Below are 25,021 nucleotides of genomic sequence, written 5' to 3' on the forward strand. Positions count from 1 at the left end.
ATTTCGTACGGAAACTTATGTAAAATCTAACGTACTTTTAATAAACCTCTTCTATAGATCGCACTTATCTATATAGGTAAGTAAGTAAGTAACTATCACGAGGAACGTTCGCTTACGTAGTCAAAATTCCCATGAATTCTCTTAACCCGTTCTTCGAGATCGAGTTCTCGTTTAATCGTCTTACGCAAGACGAGAGAAGATGCTCTCTCTCTCTCTCTCTCTTTCTTTCTCTCTTTCTTTCTCTCTCTTTCTCTCTCTTTTTCTCTCTCTCTCTCTCTCTCTCTCCCTCTTGCTTTCTCTTCTTCTACTCTAAAGATACATCGATGAACGAACGATAACGAAGACTCCATGGCGCGTTTCGTAAAAGCGAATCGATCGAAGGAACGATTCATCGTTCGATCGATCGATCGATCGATCGAAAGTGCCTCGTGAAAACACGTTAACGATCCGTTTATTCGAGATCGTCGTCGTCGTCGTCGTCGTCGTCGTCGTCGTCGTCGTGAATCGTTCGAGAGAAACAAGTCGTGACGGTATACCATCCTTTCGTCTCACCTTTCTTTTTCTATTTCTTATTTTATTTTCTTCTTTTTTTTCCTTTTTCTTTTTTTCTTTTTTCTTTGTTCTTTTCCTTTGTTCATTGTTAAACCGCGTAACGATCGTCAATGTCTGCGTATTTAATTACGTAATAAAGGTGGAAAGCTTAAAATACACGAAAGACGAATTCGACGAATCGTAATGGCGTAATGGCGTGGCCTCGACACGAGCATCCCTTTTCCATCCAACCATCCCCAATCCCTCCCTCCCGAACCCCTTTTTAGGACTTCTCTCTATCTTTTTCTTTATCTCTCCGAGTGCTCGCCATTTTCTCTTCTCTCTCTCTCTCTCTCTCTCTGAGCACTATTTCGTCGGTTCCCCGCGTTTTCAATCATACACATCGGTGAGTTTCATTATTACCGAATTTAGAGTCCTTCCTCTTCTCGTATTTCTTACTCGATCGATAAAATCGCTTCGCCTTGAAATAAATTAAATCCGTTGCCAGTCCGTCGAGTTTGTCTTTCGATAAGATTCGATTCGATTCGATTCGATTCCATTCCATTCGATTCGATTCGATTCGATTCGATTCGTTCTTTCGTTGCGATCAAGAGGAATTTAAAGAGAGAGAAAGAAAGAAAGAGAAAGAAAGAGGGGAAAGAGAGAGACAGAGAGAGAGAGAGAGAGAGAGAGAACCAAAGGTGGGTTTTCGAACTGAAAGAAGGAGAAATGAAAAGGCACGACGGACGTGCACGCGTGCATTCGTGAGCAACGACGCTTAAACGCGGCGTTAATTGCCGCGAATGAAACGAGATAGCACGAGGCAAGTGCCAGGCGAGTTTTACTGACAGGCGACAACGTACATACATATATACATACATACATGATCCATACTTACGTGACCCACGTAAATACATTTTTCCCTCTCTCTCTCTCTCTCTCTCTCTCTATCTATCTATCTCTTCTCTTTCATTTTCTTTCATTCTTACTTTTTTTTTTTTATTTCTTTTTCTCTCTCCGTCATTTCGGACTTAGTAATTCGTACGAGTAAGCGAAGAGACGATTGTCGTCATCGTCATTGGAATAATTTTTAAATATTCATTGAGCGTAAATTACGATAGAAAATAAATCCCCCGGTAATTCCCCGATAGAATTCAAAAGGCAATAAAATACGATAGAAAATACAAATGGGAATTATTTCTTGAAAGTTAAGATCGATGAAAATTTATCCGATGAAACAATCAAACGTACGAGTGACACGTAAGTAATAATATCACGTGTTACGTGATAGATATGAACGAATCGTTCAATATCGGAGAATAGAAAGACGGTGGTTAGTTGTTGATCGTTCGCCAACGCGTCTCTCTTTGTACCGTTATCCTTCTCTAATTCCGTTTGGCGAGTTTACTACGTGTTAGAAACAACACGCCGATTACGAGCCACGTCGATCTTTCACATAGGGTTACCATGACCACCATAGTCGTCCACGAGGAACAGGACCTACCACAAAATCGGCTTTAAACCACCCTTTCAAACCATCATCCACTTTTTCATCAAACCCACCAGATGGAGGAACTCTCTACTCGTTAAGTAGTTTCCACTTCGAGACTTAATCGTAAAATTCAACAGGAAACTTAAATGAAAGCATATTCCCTTTCTCTCTCTCTCTCTCTCTCTCTCTCTCTCTCTATCTCTATTTCTATCTAACTATCTATGTCCCTCTTTCTTTGGGTCACGTTTACATCGTACACGCAATAAAAGTCACGTCAAAGAGGTGGTCGACGAGGAACGACCGACAAAAAATGACAGACCCGACTGTGAACGACGAGAGAACTCGGTGGATGAAGGAACACGAGTCTCTCTCTCTCTCTCTCTCTTTCTTTCTATTTCTCTTTTTCTTCCTTTTTCTCTCGGTTTCTCACGCGGTCCGTTTCCTCCCTGAACGTGAGTAGACGTGAGCGCACGCGGCCTCCTCTTTACGGCCGTACTTTGTGGTTTTCGAAAAGTTTCTTACGTTACTCCTTCAGTCTCGCCCACAGTGATTCTCCGTTTATCGAAAAACTCTTCGTTTACTCTTTCTCTCTCTCTCTCTCTCTCTCTTGTTCTCTCTCTCTTTTTTTCTGTCGTATCTGTACTTGAACGAAGATGATCATCGTCTTCCCTCTGAATGTATATTACGGCCAAGAGAAATACGCCTACAACAATTTTTCTCGAACAAAACTCTCGTGCGTTAAGTTTAAAACGAGTAAAAAGTAAAAGAGAAAAAAAAAGAAGAAGAAGAAGAAGAAGAAGAAGAAGCAAAAAAAATATACAAAAAAAAAAAAGAAAAGAAAGAAAGAAAAGAAGAAAAGAAAAAAGAAACGAACGAACGCGATGTCGTTCGAGCGGAATACCTTCGTTAGTCTCTCTTTCTCTCTCTCTCTCTCTCTCTCTTTCTCTCTCTCTCTCTCTCTCTCTCTCAATCTCTCTCTCTTCTCGCGCTCGTGCGCGCGAAAAAGATGACAAATAGATGGCGAACGGAGGAGGAGCGCGTTAAAAATACGATTTTATGGTGTACGGAAACGTTTCTTCTTGTTGGGGACGTCGTTACGGCGTGATTCATCGAGTCGATCGTCACACATACACACACGCTCTCTCTCTCTCTCTCTCTCTCTCTCTCGGTCCACTGTCACAAAGTAAAAGACGCGTCTTCTTCCATATACATACGTATGCGTGTATCTGAGATAAAGAGAGAAAGAGAAAGAGAGAGAGAGAGACTATACGAGCACGTCGACTTTCGTCTCGTTCGCGAGTCACACGTGCGCGCTCATGAACGCGTAAAGTGAAATCTCATACAACTGGCAAACACACACACACACACACACATGTATATACACGAGCGGACGAATGGTTCATGCTCATGCATCATGCTCACATGCTTATGCTCACGCTCACGCTCACTTACACGCATACCCTTATAAAACGGACTCCGCGAGATGACTCGCGCGTGTGCGTGATCCCGTGGCTCTGCGGTTATTTTAACAACGTGGCAACCTCTTTGTAGACCGCACGCTTGTAAACCAAGAATGAAGTCTGTTCGCCGGCGAAAAAAATACTTCTCCTCTGGCTCCCTTTCCCTCTCACCCCGCGTCCAGAGGCCCCGGATCCCCGATTCCCCTCCGTGCCATCGACATCGCTGCCGCCGTCGCCGTCGACGTCGTCTCCTCCTTCACACTCGCCTTCCTCCTCCTCACCCTTTTCCACTCTTCCATCTTCTTCCTCCTTCTCCATCTCTCTATGGCATCCTCCTTTTCCTACGTCTTGCTCTATTTCTTTTTTGTTTGTTTGTTTTTTTTTTGTTTGTTTTTCTGTTTTTCTTTTTTTCTTCTCTCTCTTTTTTTTTTCCTTTTAATTCTTCTTTTTCCTTCCTCTTCTATTTCTTCCATCGACGAAAACCCGTCCGTTTCGAATTCGATCGGAAATTTATTTCATTTCTTTCCTTTTCTATTTTTTCTTTTTTCCTTTTTTCTTTCATTTCTTCGTCGTTCCTTTTTCCTTGCTCGAATGTAAATAGGTAGATAGGTAAGTAGGTATGTTGATAGTTAGATAATAAGGTAGGTGGTATAGGTAGGTTAGATAAGTTAGGTAGTATGGGTAAGTAATTATGTGGATAGATTGTGTAAGTATATCTATGTAGTTATATACGAAATGAATGTTGGCAATTTTTATTTTCGTACGTATTCATTTCAAAAGAAAATAACGAAAGTTTGGAATATGTGTGCTTTCGAGATTCATCGGATCGTTCGCTGACGTATTTTTGCGTGTCTATCTTTTCTCTTTCTCTCTCTCTCTCTCTCTCTCTCTCTCTCTCTCTCTCTCTCTCTTTCTCTCTCTCTCTTTTACGCGCGCGATCCCGCGTGAGTCACGCTCTAAATTTAGAGAGTCGTGGAGGCGTGCTCGCGCACACGCGAGAGACCGAGCAAAAATATGTCATATACTTGTCTTTATATCCGCGGCTATGTAGACACCGTGCAAAAGCTAGAAAGAGAGACAGAGAGAGAGAGAGACAGAGAGAGAGAGAGAGAGAGAAAGAGAGAGAGAGAAAAAGAGAGAGTGGAGGAGGGGATGTGTACGCGGGAGGACGATGTGTCTTTTATCCCGAACGCGCGATGTGTGGTCCGCAGTTAAAGTCGTTCGAATCGCCCGCCGCGAAGAGCCTCGTCGAACGCCGCCATCAAAATCCAATGGTGCGCAGACCGCTTCTTCCCGTTTACTGCGAACACGACGTAACACGAAGAAGAAAAAGAAAGAGAGAGAGAGAGAGAGAGAGAGAGAAAATACCTATATATGTCTTTATTTATAGCCGAATAACTACTCCGATGATAACAAATTTAACGTGGTGCTGATCGTAACCATTTGAAATGATCATTTTGATGAACGTTCTTAGAGTTTCCACGTTTGAAAATATTCATCATGGCCGATTCATATCACATAGTACATTTTATTAGTCGACAAAAGTATATAACGTAGGTATGCATATGTAGATACATATATAATAGGTGCGTACGTACGTATATATATATATATACAACATACAACGTTGTACATATATATATATATATATATATATATATATATATGTATCAGTGTTTAGTGATGATAAGCACGGTATTATAACGTGTTGGATGTTAAAAATGTGTTCATCGTCTATTCGTTCGAGTGTTATCTAAAGTTTTCAGAATTTATGCGAATAACCAATGTTCTGTGCCTTAAACTGAAAAAGAGAGAGAGAAAGAGAGTTTAAAAAATGTTTTAATATGGAAATATACGTAACGTTTTCCAATATTATAAATAAATATATTTTCAATAATTTCGTCTTTATAAATTATCGCGTTAAACGTAATAAAAAGATTTTCTTAATAATGATTCAGGTAAATGAGAAATAAAATGTTCGCGGACAAGTGGTCGTTCCGAATCTCGACGACGATTTGAGGCCGAGAACGTCGAACAATGGCTGCTTGAGGTATGGAAAGAGGGTTGTTCGTGTAAGGAAGGAAGGAAGGAAGGAAGGAAGGAAGGAAGGAAGGAAGGAAGGAAGGAAGGAAGGAAGGGTGAGAGTGGGAGGAGGATAAGAAGAAGAGTTTAGAAGCGAACCCCCGTGACAAGCCCTCTTTCTCGTCACGGCAAAGTTTCATCACCGACACGACGCAAACTCATTCACTCCCTAGGCCCTCCTCACTCGAGCCCTCCTCACTTCTGGAAGAACTTCCAGCAACAACTTTGGCTCTCCTCCTCGTTTATTCCGGCTGACTGCACGTTCGTTCCGGGGCTCGGGTACCAAAGTGGCGGTGGGGGGGGGAGGGGAGAGGGAGAGATACTCAACGTTCCCTCTTTACCGTTCCCGTTCTAAACCCCGTTTCTACGGCCATCTTTCGCCCTCAAAAACTCGACGAATATAAAGTTCGATAGCTGCCTCTCGATCGTCTACGTGAATCGGAAGCTACGACCTTTCATAGTTTCCTTACCGTTCTTCGCAATTTTTACGGTAAACGAACGAGCGATATTATCTTTGCCAAATCGAGAATCTACTTTTATTTACGATTCTTTTATGATCCGTTATGGAGAGATATCTCTGGATCGAAAGAAACGAACTGAGGAGTTTTAAATGAACTTAAATGATAAACCGAGAAAATTATGAATTCTCGTAAAGTTTTTTAGAGAAAAGAGTTACGAAAGAACAAGAAGAGAAAAGATCTACGATCGTCTCTGACCAATAAAAAAAAAAAAAAGAAAAAAAAAAGAAGAGAAAGAGAGAGAGAGAGAGAGAGAGAGAGAGAGAGATGGAACATGATAGAGAAAGAAAATACTCGCGTATAGAAGTCACGGGGTGGTACCATTGGGAGAGAAGGAAATAGGATGAAGGCGGGTTGTTCCCGTAAGGGTGAAAACCGTATGATCTTCAACGTAGGAAGGTAAAAGCAGGAGCGCGGAAAGGAAGACGTTAGAGATGGAACGAAGGAAGAATTAGCTAATGGCGCACGATGAATCCGTAATGGGTTTGTGCTGTTCTTCGGAGCTAAGGGGGAGGATGGGTGGTTCGGGGTGTGAGATGGAACGGGAGGAGGGGCCTTGGGAGGGTTTGGACGCATCGCTGGGACCTCGAACTCTTCCATCCTTGCGGTGTTTGCTCATCGACGCGTCGTGAAAACACATGGAAAGACGAACAGACATGGAGAAAGATTGTATGTTTGTGTGTATAAATGTGTGAGTGTGTGTGTATATGTGTGTGAAAGAGAAAGAGAGAGAAGAAACATAATACCCGGAGGAATGCAGAGAAGATGGAAGCTCGGATAGAAAAGGGATCTCTCTTCTAAGTAAAGGGAGGATGAAAGTGTGGTGGGGGTAAGACGAAGGTAAAACGAAGGAAAGAAAAGGGGTGGCTGCTTGGCCACTCTCACCAATCGGTGAATCCTTGCGGAAAAGCTTACAAGAATGAATGTGTGTGTGTGTGTGTGTATGTGTAAGAGAGAGAAAGAGAATGTGTGTTGAGCTTTCATCGAAGTGCTGTTTGCGGCTGTTCAGTAACAAACTCCTCCCTTCTTTATCCTTTGGAAAACTGGCAACAAACGTGTTGCTCCACTCTCAAGTCTACCCGCATCGAACTCCTTCTGCTGACTTCTTATTCTTATTCTTTTTTTTTACCATTCTTTTTTCTTCTTTTTCTTTTTCTCCTTCTTCTTCTTCTTCTTCTTCTGCTTTTTCTTTTCGAGAATTTTTCAAGATCGTTTCGTTTTAAAGAAAGAGCGAGAGAGCACGCGAGAGAGCGTGAAAAAGAGAGAGAGAGAGAGAGAGAGAAACGTTTTATCGCAAATAAAAAAAGAAACAGAGAGAAAAAAGAAAAAGGAAAAAGAAAGAAAGCTCGTGTAAAAGCAAGCTTTCACGTTTTCTTACCGTCGTAAATAAATCAAACGCGAAATATTATTACGAACGTCATTGAATTTTTGTTAAATCGTATCGTTCCGTCCAATAAGATATATTAATGAGCGCCGAGAGAATCGGTAGGAATTATTTGCGGTAACTATCATCTTCTGTTATCGTCGACGGGCGTATACATACATAGTTTTTATGGCGAGAGGGAGGGGGGAGAAAAACACACATACACAGACATAACATGTATCGCTCTTAATTTAACACTTTCGGGTGTTAATTCCGGTGAGAAGAGAAAATAATACGGACTGAAGGAGGGTGGAAAAAGGGATGGAATTAATACTACGACGATTGTTCGATCATCGTTTATGTAGACTCTGATGAATGCTGACACACGGATAAGAAATTATCGATTGATAACTACGACGTTACGTAGTACGTATGTAATATCCACCATCTTCTATTTCCTCGTGATCGAACATTAAATTTTTCCGTATCGAACAGATAGAAACTTGTTGGCAATGATTATTCCAATCGTTATTTCTTTATTAATTCCATCGGTATTTTAACGAAATAGAAATATGTAAGAGACGTTTAACACGAATGTATTTAAACTCACTACTAGGCCATTATTTTTCCTTGACACCCGGTAGTCGAGAAGAGAGAACTTGCTATTCGCAGAACTCGTCTCTCTCTCTCTCTCTCTCTCTTTCTTTCTTTCTTTCTTTCCGCCTTCTTCTCTTTAGAAGAGACGCCTTTTGCCTGGTAGAGCGTCGCTCGTGGCAGACTTCGCGGTAATTCTTAGGCGATCCTCCGCTACTAACCGGCTGACAGAAAGAGAAAGAGAAAGAAAGAGAAAGAGAGAGAGAGAGAGAGAGAGAGAGAGAAGAGAAAAAAAAATCTCGATGGTTCCGAGAAGACAATCAAAGAAGCGGCGAGCCATTTGGGCATGACGACTTTAAAAAAATATAAACCGCGCGTCGATACGCACGCGAAGCTCCCATAGCATATGAGAAAGAAACAGAAAGAAAGAGGGTGCCCCCGGGCTTCTGTTATCTCGCGTCTTTAAACAGCTGTCGAGCGCGACGGTGCTCAACTATAATCGGAACGAAATAACCACGAACTTTAGATCGTGACCGTTTCCGACATACATACATACATAGATACATACATAAATATGTATACATATTCCAAATTATGATTTTATGTGATGTTAAAAGAAAAAGATAAAAAGAAAAGCAGAAGAAAAACAGAAGGAAAAAAAAAGAAACATAATAGAACTGAGATTAATACATTCCATAGATGCTGCGTATGTACGCGCGTTGATAAATATCGATAATTATTAGAGATAATATCGATATGTCGAGATGGTATATACGATTAGTAGGTAGGTATATTCGGTATCATCGCAGGTGCATGTCGATATCTATCGGTAATATCTATAATTAGAGATTAATATCTATCAATATCTATCTATATGTCAATATTAATGTCATTAAATTTCGATCTATCGATAATACGCGAAATACTCTCTGCATTCATATATTCGTATATAAATATATATATATATATATATATATATATATGCGTATGCGTCTGTATATATGTACATATGTGTATACTATAAACATTTATGATATCCACGTACAAAGATATTGTAGATGAAATGATATCGATATTAAATATCATCAAATTTTCAAGTTTATTCATAATAATCATAGATAATAAATATATATTTTAGTTGGATATATCCTGGAGTTTGTGGGACAACGCGTACGGCGCGTTCAAAGATGCCGCGAATGGCATCTAAACGTGACGAGGAAGGCGTCTTCCGAGTGTTATCTGTTACAACAAATCGAAATCACGTAGGCGATTCGCGAACGCGAGTTATTTGCATCATCCTCGAGCTCCTTCTCTTTATCCTTCATTTTATCCTTTCTCTCATTCTCTCTCTTCTCCTCTCTTTTCTTCTCTTCTCTTCTCTTCTCTTCTCTTCTCGATCGCAAATCGCATTGTGTGTTAATCAACGTTAGAGCCTCGCGGAAACGGCGTTTCCTTTGGCGCGAGAACGAGATCTCGTCTCGTATTTCTTCAAGAGGAACGAGCTTCAAGAACAAGAAAAATAAGAAAAATAAAAAGAAGAAGAAGAAGAAGAAAAAGAAGAAGATGGAAAAGAAGCTCGTCTCTCGGATTCGTAGCCGAGAACCCTAAGACAGAGATATTAGTGTCCGTCCGTTCAAGACGGTCAGTTTTAAACGCGAGCATCTCACGCGATCTATCGAGAAAAAAAAATTTCATTGGTCGACTATTCGTAGGAAGTTAGCTCATCTCTCTTGATCATGCGATCTATCGAAATCTCGAAACACGTTCGAGATATTTAAATACGTACATAAATAAATGTATAATATCTATCACATATCTATATCTATATATATATATATATATATATATATATATATATATATATATATATGTACATGCGTATTTAAATCGAAAGGGAAAAATAATCGATACACTTGCGACTAATCAATCTTTTTCTTTTCGTTATTATATCATATTATATGTCATCGTTATATACAATATCATTGATATCCCATCGAACACGTTATAATCCCAAAGAGCTTTTCGGTATCGACAGTACGAAACATCATTCATTATTACATTGGTTAACACAATGCATCGGCATTTCTCTACGTTCTTCTTTCAACTTCGAGATTGACGAGTGATCGTCACGGGTCATTCATTATGCCCAGATTCTGATTATCATTTATTTCATTTAAATCGCGCCGGGTTAAAAGTACGGGATACTCGTGGAAACGCAAGCATTTTCTTTTTCTATCTTTCTTCTGTTTCTTTTTCTCTCTCACTTTTTTTTTTTCGTTGTTTCTTTCTTTCTTCTTTTTCTTTGTTTTCTTCCTTCTCATCTTTTTTATTTTTTTTTGTTTTCTCCGATTTTTCTCATCAATCGATTATAACACGACGACGACGAAGACGATGACTCCGTCCGACCGTTCTCCTATAGCGTATTACGTATATATAAACATACACATACGTACAGGTACACATTTGTACATACGAATAAACACTCTAACGCAATATAATAAGACATAGATAATTATGAAATCGTAAAATACTACGCTAAATAATTCTCGATTTTTAAACGTTCGTCGATTACCTATATGTTTATAACGTAATACCGCTTGGAAGAAACTGAGGGAGATTGGAGAAAGGAAAGAGAGAAGAAAAAAAGGGGAAAGAGAAAAAAAAAAGATTAAGAAAAGAAAAAAAAAAAAAAAGAAAAGATAAAAGAAAGAGGAGAGGAAAAAAATAAAAAAGAAGAAGAAGGAAAGAGGAATGAACGGAGCAAAGTGTGTGAAAATCGTGCTCGAAATCAACGTGGAAGAGAAGAGAAAGAGAAAGAGGAGATGAAGAGAAGGAGGAGGAGGAGGAGGAGGAGGAGGGAGGGGGCGGGTGGGACAACGTACGAGTCGGTCGATAATGCGGTCACCGATACCCAGGCTAGATTTGGCAATCGCCCGTAATTGCGTCGATATTTCACATAAGCCGCTTAATTGATTTTTCTCGCGACTCTGCCGTCTCTCTCCTCTCTCTCTCTCTCTCACTCACTCTCTTTAGTCGCCAATATGTGTGCATACATGTTGGAAAGCAAACGAAGGGTAGGTATGCAGTATTTACGACTATTTTTAAATCGTGCGGAATAAGCGACATTTATTAGGATGCCGATGAATCGACGGGCTCGGAACGTAATTTTGAAATCCGCTCTCTTGGCAAAGGCTCGTCGATAAATAATAATCTCGATATATACGTATGTATGTATGTATGTATGTATGTATGTATATAGGTACATTATTGTATTTATGCGTGCAATTGACACAAGAGCGAGCGTAAAAAGTAGGAATTAAAAAAAAAGAGAGAAATGGAAAAAAAAATATATATGTAACTATATAAATAATACATACATATATATATATATATATATATCATGTATAGGTATGTATATGTATATATGGCCTTAATAATCTCACGGAAAGGAGGATAAGAAGGAACATTTACTGACTAGCGAATTACATACATATATAGGATTTAATTAACGCAAATTAGAAAGTAACTTGATTTGTTTAAAGGAACGGTAGGTAGGTAGGTAGATAGGTAGATAGATAAATAAGTAAGTAAATAAATAAGTATTGCTTAGTCGTACGCTTAGCTCAGCCTCTCTTTGTTTAAATGACGAAAGAAATTTATCGAGCGTGTCGATGATGGAAAAATAAAGGTATATAACGCTAAGACGATATAATACGATTGATAACGTTAAGCTGTATATAATACAATCACTATTTTCGATTTCCTCGTAAAAGAAATTCCAGTTTAAACTTCTATTTCTAAATAGAAAAGCTTTTACCGAGAAACGCCGAGCGAGGAAGATGATAACGGGGCAAATTATTCAAATCAATGAACCCTAACAGTTGCTACGAGTTTGTTAAGAAACGATTTGATTCAAATGAAAGAGAAACATAGAGAAAGAGAGAGAGAGAGAGACAGAGGGAAAGAGAAAAAGAGAGGAAAAATCAAAGAGAAAGAGAGAGAGAGAGAGAGAGAAAGAGAGAGAGAAAGAGATTAGAAACATAGTAAACAGTAATATTAATGAGCGTGCCACCCGCTGTCATGTCCGGCTATCGACCGTCATGCGAGTCATCGATACGCCCTGATACGCCAGTGACGCAAGTTTATTATTCATTAACATGCCAATTAACTTCGATGTCGTGGTTACTCTGATCGAACGATTTCTCTTTCTTCTTTTTTTCTTTTTCTCGCGTTAGATGAAAATAAAAAAGGAGGCAAAAAAGAAGAAGAAGAAGAAGAAGAAAAAACAAGAGATATTTCGTTCATATTTCATTTGGTCATGCTCATCGTCGTCGTCGTCGTCGTCGTCGTCGTCGTCGTCGTCGTCGTCGTCGTCGTCGTCGTCGTCGTCGAAACAACTACATGGAGAACCTTTTTGATATTACGTTTTTTTTTCTTTCTTCCTTTTCTTTTCTCCTCAGATATTTACGGGACCTATATTTCAATGAATAATCCCTCCCCCCGACCCGGTAAAGAAGAAGATGGCGGCGAGACAGGGAGAGATGAGGGTGGTGTTGACGACGAGAGAGACGGGCCGAGTAGAGAGTAGCCGATCGAAAAAGATCAACGCATACCGATCGAAGATAACGATCGAAGGAAAACGATGTGGACGCCGACGTCGACGTAAACGCGAGATTTTAAGCGGCCAATAAAAGAGATCTAACGTCGACGCAATCGTGTTCAGAAAGGATTTTACGCAGGACCTTTGGGCTTCCCTTCGTCGATAGGGGAAAAAAAGGGGATGAGTGGATGAGGGGGAGGATGGTTACGGGGAGGGGTGGGAAGGATGAGAGGGAAGGGGTACAAGGCGCAGAAGTTCACGACATGAAGGCCTCATTATGCTGCTCGAGCGGGAGGACAGAAAGAAAGGAAGAAAGAAAAATGAGAAAAAGAAAAAGACAGAGAAAGAGAGAAAGAGAGAGAGAGAGAGGGAGAGAAAGAGAGAGAGAGAGAAAGGGAGAGAGAAAGAGAGAGGAAGAGAGGGAAAAAAAAGCATAGACCGATAACCGACCGATACGGCCGGCTCGCTGAAAACACAGAAAACAGAGAATCAGCCTCATTACTTCTATCTTCCTCCCTCTCTCCCTCCCCCTCCCCCATCCCTTCCCTCACACTCTCACTCTCTCTTTCCCTCTCTCTTTTTCTCTTTCTTTCTCACTCACATATGCCGATTTCCAGGAATTCTCCGTGATCTTTGGTCCCCGTACACGCTTTAACACACTCCCTCACTCTCTTTCTTTCTTTCGTTCGTTCTTTTTTTCCTGTGTTTCTTTTTCCTTTTTCTTTTTTCTTCTTTTTTTTTCTTTTTTTTTTTTTCATTCTTTCTTTCTTTCTTTCTCCCTTTCTTTCCATCCTCGGTAAGAGCTGATAGTTGTCAGAAACCAGAGGATATCTTCTCTGGTCCCTCCTCACACTCTCTCTCTCTCTCTTTCTCTCTCTCTCTCTCTCTCTCTCTCTCTCTCTCTCTCTCTTTCTCTTCTCGTTTTCTGTCCAAGAAAGAGACGGTGTCGACGAACCGTCGATTAAGGATCTCCGCTCGCACGAAAAGTCCAACGTTGAAGGTTGTTACGAAGGGTCCCGACAGTCCCCGCAGCCGCTCGCTTGACAGGATACGTTCCCGGCAAATCGAGAGGGCCGATCTGCTTCGAACTATCCAAGGAAGAAGACAAAAAAAAAGAACAAGAGAAAGAGAGAGCAAGAGAAAGAGAGAGAGAGAGAGAGAGAGAGAGAGAGAGAGTGCTCGTGGGAGAGGCGAATATTTGTCCTCTCGAGAAACCTACGTGACGTCCGTTTTGCTTTCTACAATGTTGAGATATCCATTTACAAAACCTATCGATTTCTTAAGGGAAAAAGAGCGAGTGAGAAAAAAAAGACAGAGAGAGAGAGAGAAAGAGAGATCATTATCGGAGAAGCTAATTAACAAATTATAATCAATTAACGATGATAAACGAACGTACGTGATCTAAACAAAAATTGATTGATTGGTATCTAAATATACTGAGGCACGCTTTAATTGTATATATTCGTTCTATAAAAAATAAATATTCATTAGAATTAACAATAGCGTACGAGCATTAACGTACAATGTTTATTCAAAAAGATAAGGCCACGGTAAAAAAGAATGGATCAAATGTGTACTATAAACATAGTCAGTCCCACGATACAACCTCGTATTGCGATCGATTGATTCTATTTGAACGCGATAGAATCTATTATATACTTCAAAGAGGAGGAGCAACCGGCAACGTGTTTATTCCCGAGCGATTGCGACACGGATATGTTAATGTCCCTATATCCGTACACGTTTTTGCTCTTTTAAAAAAGAAAAAGAAAAAAAAAAAAGGAAAAAAAGAGCCATAAGAAAACAAAAAAAGCAAAAAGAAAAAAAAAAGAAAGAAAAACAAATACATATTTATTTTTATCGTGGCATTGATATTACTTACAAAAAAAAATAGAGAGAGGGAGAGAGAGAGAGAGAGAGAGAGAGAGAAAAAAAAGAAAAAGAAAAAAAAACAGAAAAATTTCGTCGAGTTCGCATAAAATTAAATTTCTACGATTCGTTCGTAGTCGAATAATAAAAATGTACGTAACAGTTCATAAAGTAAATAGATATTTACATGATATAGCAAGAGAGAAAGAGAGACAGAGAGAGAAAAAATATGTCAGTTTTATCGTTGATGAAATGAGATAGAAAAAGTAAAACACTATCGTCATCGGATAAACGGAATGAAAATGAATGTGTCACGAGGCACGACGCGTGTTAAAAGGTAAAGTACCTACTTATGCAGTATATATATAGTTTAGAATTGATTTGCAATATCGAAGGACGATATATATATATATATATATATATATATATATAACACGAAAGAAAATTCTTCCTAGGATTGGTAAAAAGTGAATAATCGTAGGTACGCAAGTGGCATTCTTGACGTCATGAAAAGAACCACGAAATTATTCGAAAGCGTGGCGATGTTAACGGATGACGGAATACAAATTAGGTTCGTCGACTTTGGGACTGTCACTCGATGGTTTTGGGCCTGGTCGAAAAAGTGGACAGGGCTCGGGCGAGATGATATCTTGTCGCAAACAGGCTGGCACGTTAATGAGCGTTGGAGACGAGAAAAATGAGAAAGTATTAACAAGAAAGAGGTTAAGATTAAAAGAGAGAGAGAGAGAGAGAGAGAGAGAGAGAGAGAGAGAGAGAGAGAAAAGAAACAAACAAGATATATATATATATATATATATATATAATCATAATAATAATAAATTAAATATATTGAATGAATTAATGATACGAAATGATATTATAATCAAGAAGCGAAAAATGGAAAACTCAATCAGTACGTAACTTTTAGATTTTAATCTTTATCTCACTTGAATACTTTCAATGAAATAGAATGAAAAAAGAAAAAAAGAAAAAAAAAAAAAAAGAAAGAAAGAAAAAGAGATATTCGATTCGTTTCTACGTTTCTTTTTTTTCTTTTTTTTTTTTTTTCTTTTTTCGTACACATTGAAGTCCTTTATCGATGATGTTTACCATCTCATCCTCTTTACGTCGACGTTCTTTAAAATATAAATAATACTATAATTGAGAATTGATGAGAGGATAGCATGCCCAACGTAAACTTGTTTACCGTCGAGGGAATCGATCCACTAGATCGTCCTGTTCTGTTAGCATTTTTCTCCTCGATCTATCCCTCTCCCTTCGACTTTTTTTTTCCTTCTTCTCTTCTTCCTCCTCCTTCTCCTCCTCCTCCTCCTCCTCCTCCTCCTCCTCCTCCTCCTCCTCTTCCTCCTTCTCCTCGCGACTACGATAAATTTATTCCACCGACCGTGGGTGGAGCTCCTCGCGTTATTTCTAATGCCAGTAGACGTAGTCGTTTATTAATTCATTCCGAATAAACGAGAGTATCTATTTATTTATTTCTTTCTGTTCCTTTGTTTTTTTTTCTTTCCTTTTCTCTCTGTCCGTTTGTCTGTCTGTCTGTCTGTCTGTCTTTTCTTTTCTTTTCTTTTCTTTTCTTTTGTTTTCTTTTCTTCTTCTTCTTTTCCTTTTGCTTCATCCTTACTTCATGTTTTTTTACACGTACATTATTAGCTTCGTTATGCGAATTAATTCAATGCGATATCTAACGTAAGCACGTTAAAGATATAATTGCAAGCTTGTTTAAAATATAATTAATTTATTAAACGATAAATTTAATATTTCATTTCAAAAGTGAATAGGTATATTATCTATCTGACTATCTATCTAACTACATACATATATTCTACTCGTTTTCAAATTAAAAAAATCAAGATTCTTGAGAATGGCATTCTCGTATTTGTTAACGTCGTAAGTACAGCATCAAAATTTCCCATTTCTTCTTTTTTTCTCCTTTTTTTTCTTTTTTTTTTTTTCTTTCTTTCTTTCTTTCGTCTTCTTTTTCTCACGATCTCGCGCGTGTCAACCATAGTTGTGCACTTTCTAGCTAAGGTATGCTTAGCGAAACCGTGCTAAACCAAACCACGAGGAGAAAAGAGAAAGAAAGAGAATGATCTCGCGTTGAGATCGATATCTGGTCACGAACGGAACTCGCCTGCACTCGTCCGTGAATACACGCGCGTTTATTAAATTAACACAGTGAACGAACAGAGAGAGCGAGAGAGAAAGAGAAAGAGAGGAGAATTAAAGAAAGACAGAGAGGACAGAAGAGGAAAAAAAAAATGGAATGCACAATCCCGTAGACTAATCGCCAAGTAAATCGCCGAATCGTTTGTGAAACCACGCAAAACACAAGTCCTTGCAGGTGTCAGATCTCGCTAACAAATTACGCGTATGCACGAATGATTCCTATTATGCAAGAGATTATACACAACACATTTATATATATATATATATATATATATATATATATATCGTAAATTTAAAATCGAAGAGAATAAACTAAACGGTATAAAAGTTGTTAATCTCAAAAGAAACGAAATCTCTCTCTCTCTCTTTCTCTCTCTCTCTCTCTCTCTTTCTTTCTTTTTCTCTCTTTCTCTCTCGAGTTCTTTTCGAATCTTCGAAGCGAAGATTTTAACGAGCCTCCTCCTAGAGAACGAGCACTGAAATTAAGATTATCGCTCGTTAACGAGTCGCGAAAACGTCGTTCGAATGGTGTATACACACAAACATACACATACACATATACACGTGTGAACACACATAACACACATATACGGACGAGAGCGCGCGTTCCATGAGATAAAGAGAGAGACAGAGAGAGAGAGAGAGTGAGAGAGAGAGAGAGAGAGAGAGAGAGAGAGAAAGAGAACAAATAGGACGATGCAAGAGAATAGGAAAAGGAGGAAGCAAGAGTGCAAACCGCGACAGATTTCTCGCAGAGATTCGTATCTCGTCACGAATTAGCTCTCGCTTCGTGTAAACTGCTCGGGAACAATAAATCCAAAGACGCAACCTCGACGACGTTGCTTTAAACGTATCGTTCTCTTTCTTCCTTTCTCTCTCTCTCTCTCTCTCTCTCTCTCTCTCTCTCTATCTCTCTCTCTTTCTCTCTCTCTCTATCTCTATCTCTCTCTCTCTATTTATCTCGTGTACGTATTTAAGGCTAACGTAACGCTCGCTTTTGATTGTTATTGATCAACCGTTTTGTCTCTCTCGCGTACGTATACGTGCACGCTTACGTGTTTGCTAGTCGGTGCGTGCACGCTTCGCCGAGCTGGCACGCAACGCGGCTCTATAATGTTGGCACGACAGAGCGAATATAGAGACGGCGGACCTTAATGAATCTTTATGGGATGATGTCGTGAACTTGTATTCCCTCCGGTGACTGACTGAACCCGAGCATAGCCATTGGCGTGATCTGTCATTGCTACCGACGTTAAGTTTATTCTTTCGACAATAATAGAAAACAAGAAAAAATTTTAAAAATGAAAAAAAGAAAGAGAGAAAAAGGAAGACGGAAAGGAAGAATGGGAGAAAAAAAAATTAATAAAAGGAAAGAGAAAACGTATATGAAAAAAGAAAGCAAAAAAAAAATATACGTGTATATATATATATATATATAAATCATTAGGATCTGTCTATCAATATCATTGACAATTGAAAATATTAATAGTCGATATAAGCGATTTAAGATTCGCGCCGATCATTGGACCAATCGTGCTAATTTTCCGGACGTATTTTTTTCATTTGCTTTTCTGTTTTTTTTGTTTGTTTTTTTTTTCATTTTATTTTATGCATGTATTTCTTTCTTTTTTTTTTTTTTTCGTTTTCAATGAAAATTACCGAACGAACGATGGACTACGCCAATGGGGAACGGTTCGCTCGTTAGTCTCGGCATAAGCCTTTAGCTTTGATAGTGACGAGGAGTGCGCGCGCGGGCCCGCGTGTTCGTAAAATTTGAAGGGCGTGCAGAAGGTCCGTGGGTGTCTCCACGATCCGCGTCTTGATTGTCATCGACTCGTCGCTCATCGCGTGATATCGTCGTTGGGTCGCGTTCGCGAGTCATCGCGCTTCCCCCACTTTTTTTCTCTCTCTCTCTCATTCTCTTTCATATGTATACAAATAAAAGAGGAAAAGAGAGAGAGAGAGAGAGAGAGAGAGAGAGAGAAAGGAAAGGGAGACCTACTTTCGGCTTCATCGATCCTAAACTCCGATCGAAAGTTTTTTTTTTACATTTAAACAGTCATGAATATATATTTTCCTCGATCGAATGATTTAAGAGAAAAGAAAAGAAAAAAAGAAAGAGAGCAATTTTAATAGACATCAACATTTTGATTACGATGTAAAAAAAAAAGGAAAAAAAGAAAATGTTGAACAGTACTTACCGGGGTCCGAGGAATCCAAACTGGTAGGTGCTTGTTGACTGAGTGGTCCGGGTGTACCACCGCTTCCAGGACTACGTGCATCATCGTTACCGCCCGCACCAGGATAGGAAAGCGATGAGGAGGGCGGCCTCTGTAGAGCAATAACAAAGAAAAAAAAAAACGAACGATATAGAGATTCCATGATTGTCTCAAAATTTGTGCAAAATTTTTTCCCTTCGCTCGACACCTCCCACCACACGCCTCATTCTCCACCGATAAGTTCTTCTCGTATGAAAGCGAAGTTCTCATGAAAATAATGTATCGAAACGTTGGAATGAATTAATGAAAGCGAAAGATATTCGTTGAGGAGGATTAGGGGGAGAGGAGGATAAAGAAAGAAAGAAAGAAAGAAAAAGAAAAAAGAATCAAAGAAGAAAAGGAAGAAGAGAGGAAAAAGGATTGAATGACAAGACTCGTGAGTGGTTCGTACGCGATTGGGGGAAAAAAAAAAAAAAAAAAAAATGGTAAAGAATAAAGAAGAAGAAAAAGAAATTATTTCGAAAACGCCCGCGTCGCCGGTACTCGAAACGTGTGCCAGGAATTTTTTTTCTTTTTTTTTTTTTTTTTTCTTTTGAAAGCGCCTTAAAAAAAAGAGAAAGAGAGATGCGCACGCCTCGTACGTGAGGAGTATGTTCGTTCGGCCATTGATGATGGGGACCATACGAGCCGACCGATTTCGATCTCGATTAAAGACGGAGCACACGTAGCTCAGCACGAAAATGCTCCTGGCATAAGTGATTCGAGAGGACCCTGTCGTCGTACGCGTCCATCTTACGAATCAACGGATTTTATCGAAGGTCGACGAGTAGAAGAGGGTATAACCATACACACTTGTTCAACGATACGCTCTTCCTTCGATATATTTACGTTTAAGAAAGTAACAAAATTTTTCTCGAGAATATTATAAGACGTGTCCATTAGTCGAGGAAATTTTTCTTTCTTTTATTTTTTCCTCTCTCTCTCTCTCTCTCTCTCTCTCTCTCTCTCTCTCTCTCTCTCTCTCTCTCTTTTCTACTTTATATTTTTCTTTCTTTTTTTTTAATTTTTTGATTTTCTATTCGGCGATGCACGAGCGGAAGGATCGACCTCCCAAGATTAAAATCGCTCGCGATCTGAGCGCGCGCTGTTAGATGCAATGTATTCAACGACACGAGAGTAAGAGGCCACACATTGATCTAAGCCAATCCGACACTTTCGAGTCCTCGAGCTCTCAATGACGCTCCACGAATGCTCCAAAGTGTTATTATAAGAGCTCCAACTTGACGAACGAGCGAGCGAGAGAGAGAGAGAGAGAGAGCCGGCAGTCTCATCGTCTCAATGATCCTTCATAACGATCGTGCGACGAGCTCTCGCTTTGTTTCCCAATCGTGTCGTGGATGGCTGTTCGTGAGACCTTCCGAAATAAAAATTCGTCTCGATGGTAGTTCCAATAAATAAAAAGACAAAAAAAGAAAAAAAAAAAAGAAGAAAGAAAAAAAGAGATAAAGATGAAATCAAAAGATAAAAAGAAAAAAGAAAAGAAAAAGAGAAAGAAAGAAGGAGTAGATACGATCAATATCCTGTATATATAATATATATACGTTTCTCGATCTAGTATCGAGGTCGAAGGGTAAGGATTTCAAGACGATCGAGAATCACCGATCGAGAATCTCCGAGAGACGGTATCACGTCTGCACGAACAACAATGACTGACAGCTACTCCCACATGCTGTCACGCTCGTCATCTTCGCGATAATCGACGAACACAATCTCTATCCATCTCTCTCTGTCTCTCTCTCTCTCTCTCTTTCTCTGTTTCTCTCTCTCTCTCTCTCTCTCTCTCTCTTTGTTGACCATGTCCCCTCTCGCATCTGCTTAAAATCTAAACGCCCTTCCGACGAAAGGACACGCGGATGCGGATACGCCGATCAACTGGTCCTACCTCGAGCCACGAAAATAGAGTACAAAACGGAGAGCGAGTGAGACAGAGAGAGTGAGTGAGTGTGCGTATGAGATAGAGAGAGAGAGAGAGAGAGAGAGAGAGAGAGAGAGAGAGAAATTTATATAAATGATCAACGAAATAAATCATTTGATATATCATTAGAGAATTTCCTCCCAAAATGAATGATCAAGAACGTTTAATAAAGAAAATGATCAAGAGAAGAAAGTGATAATGTCATGACGATGATAAGATTCACGTTATCTCCAAACATACGTATGGTTTATATTATCCGGCACTGTTTACGGTGGGCCTCCATCGCTGACGTCACTTCCTACTAAACGCTGAATCGCCGTTTTTTAAGTGGACAGTAGGGTCCACCGCGTGACTTGTGTCGATGCAATGATAAACGTTTAACGCGTCGTCGACGGACGAGCGTGAGAGCGAGAAAGAGAACGCGCGGGCGGGCGGGCATGTTGACCGCGAGAGATAGAGAGAGAGAGAGATAGATAGATAGATAGATAGATAGATAGATAGATAGAAAGAGAGAAAGAGTGAGAGAGAGAGAGAGAGAGAGAGATGGATAGAAAACTACGTGATCTCGTTCCACCTCGTTGGTCCTCTCTCTCTCTCTCTCTCTCTCTCTCTCTCTTTTGGTCCATCATCTCGTCGTCTCCTCTCGCCTCCGTTTTTATCTGCCACTCTCCGTGTCTACGGGCTCTCTTAAAGAGTAATTCGACAAACCGGATGTCTGATGAACCTGGACCCTTAAAATAAATCAGTTGCCCGCATCTAATACTTTCATCGTTCCTACGAACGTACGAGCATGCCGTTTCCTTCTACTGTTCGAGCAGTCGAAGAAAATTTCTAAGGCGGTACTTGATTGATCGATCGATCGATCCCTTCGATCGTGAACTTCAATTCGAAACTGTGAATTTCGAAACGATGATTGAGTCTATTGGGAAAAAGATTTAAACGATTGTGAAACGATGAAGAAGTAAAATGATTTTCGAACGTGAGGAAGGAAGGAAGAGAAAGTGTGTGTGTCTGTGTGTCTGTGCGAGAGAGGAAAGAGAAAGAGAAAGAGAAAGAGAGAGAGAGAGAGAGAGAGAAAGAGAGAGGAAAGATAGAAAGATAGTAAGAGAGAAAGAGAGACTGAGGAGGATCTAAACGTCAGTCCTAATTCTCCGACGTGAAGAAGGATAACCGGCGCGCGCCCGCCGTCATCCTCGAAGCAAGACAATAAATTATAATCGCGTTTCTCTCGCGCCGCCTCGGATGCACCGAGCACGCGCTCTACTCCGACACACAAACACAAACACACACACACACACACACACATACACACGCTCACAAGTCTCCGGTTCATGGCGCTTTGATCTCGTATGAAAGCCAGAGAAAGACAGAGAAAGAGAAACAGATAGAAAGAGAAAGAGTGAATGAGAATGAGAGAGAGAGAGAAAGAGAGAGAGAGAGAGAGAGAGAGAGAGAGACAGAGAGAGAAATATAATAGATACTTAGATAATTAATTCATCACGTTGTAATGTATGGTCGTAGAAGATAAATGAGAGGAATAAAAAGACAAAAAGAAGAACAAAAAAAAAAAGAAAGAAAGAGGAAAAGAAATGGAAAAAATACGATTGATTCGAAATAAAATTAAAGTTGGAGAACACTTTTCTTATTCGTTTGTGTCTTTGGACTTACAAAGTTTACGTTCGAAGAACAATAAATCAACTCTTCCGTGCTATTTTCCATATCCTCCCTATTCCTCTCTCTCTCTCTCTCTTTCTCTCTTTTCGAAGAAGAAGAAAAAGAAGAAGAAGAATCGGCACGAGATGACTTACGTACGTATTAATTGGTCGTCGTAACGTAACGCCATATAATTATTATGTAATTAGTAGCCGGGCATTAGCAGTCGTTGACTGCTTTACAACCGAGATACGTAAATCTCGTCAATTAATTTATTGGTACTTTCAATACCATATATATATATATATATATATATATATATATATATATACACGCACGAAAGATGTATATATATATATATAAATGGAGAATATATGGAGAAACGGAGGAAATAACTAAACGTGTCTGTCTCATCGTTGGAATAATAAAATAATATCTAAAAAAGGAATCATAGACGATAGAATGATAGAGAAAGTGAGAGAAAGAGATATATAGATGGATGGATAGATAGATATAAATAGAAAAAGAGAGAAGGAATGGAAAAAGAAGGAGACGTAAAGTATAGTCGAATAGAAGAACATCATTTTTACCGAACCAAAACCGAACCCCATTGCTTACGGAGTCCGATTCTTCTACGTCTTTTGCCGTTCTTCGAGAGGCGGAGAAACGAAGAAGAAAGAAGAAGAAGAAGAAGAAGAAGAAGAAGAAGAAGAAGAAGAAAAAGAAGAAGAAAATAGAAAGAAAAAGAGAAAAAGAGGTAGAGAGACAGAAGTCTCTCGGTCTTGAATTTCTCAACGATACCGCCGGCCATATAGGGATCATAAATTACGATTTATTGCGGAGGCAGCGCCTCCGCTCGACGGATTATCTTACCGTTATGTCAGCACGCTACAATTATATTTACATTTTCCTTCGTAATGGAATTCTATTCGCCTTACGAATTTCTATCCGAAGAATCTTACCAAAGAGTCATTGTTCATTCGTACATTAGGGTCATTCGTTCGTTCATAAAATATTAGAAGGAAGACGGGTCTCCGGTCTCTTTTCCCTGCCCTCTCTCTCTCTCTTTCTTCCAATCCCTTCCCTCTTGATCTATCCATTCAATCAATCAGGTTTTAAAATTCTCCAATACCTGGATTAAACTTAATCTTTGATCTCTGTTGGATATAAGAAGGAAAAGGATTTTTCGAATTGTAAAAGATTACAAAGATCAAATTCTTTGACAATCTAAGTAACCCTCTACGTAATAATTTTGGTTTATAAGCTTACTTACAAAGGATGGAAGTGAAAGATCGATCGATCGTAAATTATGGATTCCGTTGATGATCGTAGAAAAAGTTGAGGGAAGATGGTTTGACGGAAAAAAAGAGAGAGAGAGAGAGAGAGAGAGAGAGAGAGAGAAGAAAAAAATGAAGGAACTAAAGAAGTCGAAAAGAGAACTACGCGCGTGCAATATATACCCGTGTTACGTGGCGTGCAAGGTACCTGTGTGTGGACTGGGCCCTTTAACAAGATGTACACCTGACTGGCGAAAGATTTTAAAACGGTCGTATAAACGAAACAAATTTATGACGGTCGTAGAGAAACGGAGCACGCGCGAAAGGGGAAAGAGGGAGGGGGTGGGGAAGGAAGAGCAGGCAGAATGAAAGAGAGAGAGAGAAAAGTGTGGCAATGAACCAGTGGTGAGTAGAAGAGTGAGCGAGACAGATAGACAGAAAGAGAGAGAGAGAGAGAAAGAGAGAGGGAGAGAGAAAACTGATCCGTACCTTTTAGAAGGCTCCCATTTCACATGAACGTGAAACGTCGTTCGTATTCACGGACGAACGGGAACTCCGTTTTGAAATGATCCCGTTCGCCATAAATATGAAATCCCGTATGTTCGGACCCTGTTCCCTGTCAATAAAAATTGTCGACTTTTTTCGCAATTCGCGCTATTGTTTTTTACACGAAGATTTTTCGTCTCTAGATCAGGGCCAAACGATATATATATATATGTGTGTGTGTGTATGTGTGTGTATATATATATATATATATATATAAATACATAAATTTATCGAAACGCTCGTTTCTCTTCCCGGTGTCTATTAAACCGTATAAAACCTGTATAAAACGTTAGAACGATTTCGTTCATACGGTCCACCGTGTTCTACGTCAATGGACGTGCTCCACGGGAGTCTGCTTTTAGGGCTTGTGGAAAATACATGTATGTATTTATATGTATATGTAATAGAGAAGTTTTATATATTTTTAAGGGACTAAGGTCGTATTTACAAATACAAATCTGTGTCACCGTGTATCGGGGAAGATTATTTTGCCGTGAATATAAAATGGATCTATGGATAAATTTATTTGGATATTTTTTCTTTTCTTTCTTTTCTCCTTTCCTTTTTCTTTTTTTTTTTTTTCGTTTTTTAATACTACGAAACTCTCTCTCTCTCTCTCTCTCTTTTTTTCTCTCGATCCGTTGAATTAAATATA

General features: G+C 39.4%; 1 protein-coding gene across 4 annotated transcripts in view; it reads right to left on the bottom strand.

The window, feature by feature from the left end:
* Window positions 1–25,021, bottom strand: part of hth (Meis homeobox homothorax) — a 380,579-nt gene that overhangs the window by 250,088 nt on the left and 105,470 nt on the right. For all 4 annotated transcript variants that reach the window (XM_085662034.1, XM_085662033.1, XM_085662032.1 and 1 more), the window contains one exon: window positions 18,898–19,027. In XM_085662034.1, the coding sequence (XP_085518160.1) occupies window positions 18,898–19,027 (130 nt within the window). The remainder of the gene's footprint in view (window positions 1–18,897; window positions 19,028–25,021) is intronic.

Source organism: Vespa mandarinia, chromosome 16, assembly GCF_050613455.1.
Source record: "Vespa mandarinia isolate Hongniang chromosome 16, ASM5061345v1, whole genome shotgun sequence".
Lineage (NCBI taxonomy): Eukaryota > Metazoa > Arthropoda > Insecta > Hymenoptera > Vespidae > Vespa > Vespa mandarinia.